Here is a 3935-nt window from a genome sequence, read left to right as displayed (position 1 = left end):
TAAATTTAAAATGGGTACTAAAAATTTGCATTTGGGAACAGAAAACAAAGTTGAATAACTAAATATAATAGACATACTTGCAAAGTCACCTAAATATATTTACAGGGACGACAACCAAAATCACCAATTCCTATACAGAACACTCTTACGGTGATAGCCTAAAAGGTTTAAAAGACACTCCGATACAACCTCCTTATATTACAAAAAGACATGCTCTCTACACATCAAACTTCAAGAACAGAAGGTTTGCTTTTTCTGCAGCTCCCTAAACTTGCCACGGATACTCACAATGAGATGATTCACCTCACCATACAAAAAAGCATTTGCTATATACACAACTAACTGAATTTCTTACTTCCCTCCGAAACATTCAAAACTCTCTCTAGTTAAGTCACGTTTTATAAGTAATGGCACTTGGCTTCTTCTATATACACTTCTATGAATGGAGTTTAAGCAACAGCAGGGATGCCGGAATTCTGGCAATCCCTGCTGAGGCAATCAAATCCTTCTACTCTAACTGCAGCCGGTTTAAGTCCAAACTTCATCCTAGCACATCCTGCTTTGCGAGATGCTGAAGATGGAGACAGTAAACCTGAAGGCGATGAAATTGTTGATATAAGAGAGTACTCTTCGTCTCCAAATCGAGCATCTTGGATTAAGGGATTAGAAGCCCGAACTGGAGGAGAACCACAAAAATATGGAGGAGATGAAGGTATCTGATTTGCAAATTCTTCCCCATAACTCTCCTATTGAAAGCAAAATAAAAATTGATCAATCAAATATCAAAGTCGGACAACATTCATTGCAGCAAAAACTACGACCATACCAATTGTCAGCAGATCCATCAATAATAACTAAAAAACAAGGTTTTAAATTTCAGTTGCGGTTATGTCACGATACTTAATATTGCAGACAAACACGGTGAATACAGCTATAATTGTGGTCATAGAAACCCCAAAAACCTTGGCGTGTTGCAGCCGCAACTGCAGTTGAGGACCATCATGTCAAACCTTGCTAAAAATTGAAAAGTACTACATGATTTTAAGCCCAAAAACATTCCAATAAAAAAGTGGCAATCTGAATTTGAAACATTCGTAAATACCACACGCATTCCTACATAAAATCAACATATCAAATATCAAATTAAAAATCCATATTCCATGCATTGCTAAGAAGCCAAAACAATTTTTAAGAAAGATAAACTTATATTCTATTTGATAATTATTTATTCGCCTTGGTTAAAACATAAGCTAAACAATTTGTAACAGAGTCATCACTTACCCTCTTAAGAACAATGTCCCTCTTGAGAACAATGTCAAGTAGTTCTGCCCCAGCTTTTGAATCAGACCCCTCAGCTTGTTGACTAATAAACACAATCAATACAGATCAGATAAGATCCTCATTACAGTGAAAAAAAATACAATAATAGCATCAATGGTAAATAATCGATCTTTAAACTTACCCTAAATGCCATTTTACTGGTCGAATAGGCAAGTTCATTAAAACCCCAGCTCGGCGTGGCTTAGGGCAAAAGACAGGTCCATTCTGATCAGCAATGGGAAGAGAGCCTCTCATCTCTTCACAGGCTGAGAAGGCATTCTTCTGAAGATTATAACAATTCATCTTCAAAATTGGCTAACTTTCACAGTAGAACACCTAAACAAAGCAAAAAAAAAAAACATAAATATTGATGAAACGTTAACAAAAATATAACAGCAGCACACACATCCCAGTTGAGAATTGCTAACAGATCCATTTAGCCAGATCAGTTAAATGCATCATAATGGAGATAAGAAAAGAAAAATTAAAAATCTAAACTTGAAGAAATTCCACAGCCCTTTCACCAGTTCCCAGATATCTACTGCCTAAATAAAAAGGGGTGGAATCAGTGCACAAATCAACAGCAGATCTGAATGCAAATCATGAAAAACCTTCAATATTTGTCTTTTTTTTGTAATGGGTTGCATAAAAAACCAAACTTGGGTTGAACTTAAACATGTATAATCACTATCTCCATCTTACAAACAGCTACCAGTCACAAAATTAAAAGGGGGTAGTTGTATAAAAATATAGAATAGATCTCCAAATAGGGTAATGAACAGAATGCAAAAAAAAAAAAAAAATTAAAAAAAGACCATATCAAAGTACAGTTAACTAGCTAGCTGCTGAGAGAGAGAGAGAGAGAGAGAGAGAGAGAGAGAGAGAAACCTTTGAGGGTATCCTCCAAACGAAGAAATCAGCGAAGCTGGGAGGGCAAGAGGAAGGGAAAAAAGGGCACAGAGCAATCCTATTTAAGGTAAAGAAATTGAGCTAGTATGAATCTGATAGAAGAACAAACAAGCCTATACGACGTCGTTCGGTGAAATAATTATTAAATCTAAAAATTACAAATTATATTATAATCAATGTCTGTCCCCTCTATACGTAATCGAGTCAATTTAATTAATTTATATGGATGAAAATTTGAGAAAATAAATCATTTTCTAATTAAATTAACTAATGTTTTTTAATACGTAAATATATTAATATATTTATAAGAGATTTTTTTATTTAAAAAATTAAAAAGTCTTAAATACAATCACGTAAACTTCAATTAATATAGAAGTGCTGATTTAAAAATTCGGTATTTTGTTGTGATAAAATAAAATTCAGTGCTGATTTAATCATCATAAATGTATACCTTTAAATTTTAGAGTGTATGGAGTAGGAAAAAAAGAGATAAAATGAAAAAAAAGAAAAAGAAGAAAAGAGAAAAAAGTAACATACTATGAGAAATATGATGGGAAAATGAAATATAAAGAAAAAAATATTTAAAAAATCATTGAAAAAATGAATGAGTTTTTTTTTTTTTCTATTTCCCCCTACCTAGCATAATATATTTCCCATCCACATCAGGTGGCAAATTTAAACCCATGATTCTACCCTAACCTTTGTTGCCACCAGCAGGTTCCTAGCAACCAAAAACAACTTTTACAATGAACTTGTTAGCACCAAAAAAATGCTGAATTAAGTGGAATGATGAGTTGAATAAAGTCAGAGTTTAGATGAGCTTAAAAGCTATTAACGAAAGGAAACTAATTACTTAGCTATATATAGAACAATTCAAAAGCTTATTGGAAGATTAATGAATGGAGAGCATATTATTCGAGTTATTAATTATTATTTGACAAATGAGGTAAGTGACAATCAAAGTCCAAAAAAGGTTTTAGTTGAGAGAAGTAGTAGTCAAGTTTGTTAGCTAATGCACATAAATTTGACTAGTAACTTCAAAATGGTATTTTTAGAATACAAAAAATGATATTTTTCGCTTAGAGTTGCTATTTTTAGTTCAAATACTTCGGTTGTGGCAAAAAAAATTGTTTTGACCATGTGTAAATGGAAGCTTGCAAAACAAAAAAAAAAAAACATGTAAATAGAAAAAAAGTTGTTGCATAACCAACTCTTACATTTCAAGGATAAGATTTAGGGATGAAGTAGTGGCATGGTTATCAGCAGATAAAATTGAGACTTAGCACCAAAGAGTGGCTAAAGATGGCCGGAATGACCCATTCCTTTAAAATTAGGAACGTGGTTGCAAAGTCAATTATGGATCTAGATAAAATCTCAACCCACAGATGAAATTTTAATCATATATCAGTCAACATAACATTTACCTGTATTATTATTGTCAACCATGATTTGTGCTATTATAAATGTGGGTTTAGTGCATCAAGGATGTGATAGACAAGTTTATTAGAGTCACTTAACTACTTAGACTATCAATACTAAGTAGACAATAATTTGTAAGCTCTCTTGACACATTCAACCCATAAACCAAATGAAAATAAATCAAGCAAACTTATTTTTCATAGTCTCAGGTATAAGAGAAATTTTTAGATTTTTGGAAATCTTAAGTTGGAAAAGTTTGTTTTTCATGTCTGAATTTTTTTCAAAAA

At 32.5% G+C, this 3935-nt stretch overlaps 1 protein-coding gene across 1 annotated transcript; it reads right to left on the bottom strand.

The window, feature by feature from the left end:
- Positions 1-2335, bottom strand: LOC114394571. Its single transcript, XM_028356186.1, has 4 exons — positions 2209-2335; positions 1463-1656; positions 1282-1363; positions 1-746 (listed from the first exon to the last, which is right to left on the bottom strand). The coding sequence occupies exons 2-4, from the start codon at positions 1621-1623 to the stop codon at positions 450-452; spliced, it is 540 nt and encodes a 179-aa protein (XP_028211987.1). The 5' UTR covers positions 1624-1656; positions 2209-2335; the 3' UTR covers positions 1-449.
- Between the last annotated feature and the right edge of the window lie 1600 nt (positions 2336-3935).

The sequence above is a fragment of the Glycine soja genome, chromosome 18 (assembly GCF_004193775.1).
Source record: "Glycine soja cultivar W05 chromosome 18, ASM419377v2, whole genome shotgun sequence".
NCBI lineage: Eukaryota > Viridiplantae > Streptophyta > Magnoliopsida > Fabales > Fabaceae > Glycine > Glycine soja.
Note: the sequence above shows the minus strand (reverse complement) of the source record. Positions and strands in the feature narration are given on the sequence as shown.

Bases quoted from the DNA above. Each gene is read 5' to 3' on its own strand.
- LOC114394571 (XM_028356186.1), bottom strand. From the start codon at position 1,623: ATGAATTGTTATAATCTTCAGAAGAATGCCTTCTCAGCCTGTGAAGAG. The intron at 1,364-1,462 runs GTAAGTTTAAAG...TGTGTTTATTAG, and splicing joins CCAGTAAAATGGCATTTAGG to TCAACAAGCTGAGGGGTCTG. The intron at 747-1,281 runs GTAAGTGATGAC...TGCTTTCAATAG, and splicing joins GGGACATTGTTCTTAAGAGG to GAGAGTTATGGGGAAGAATT.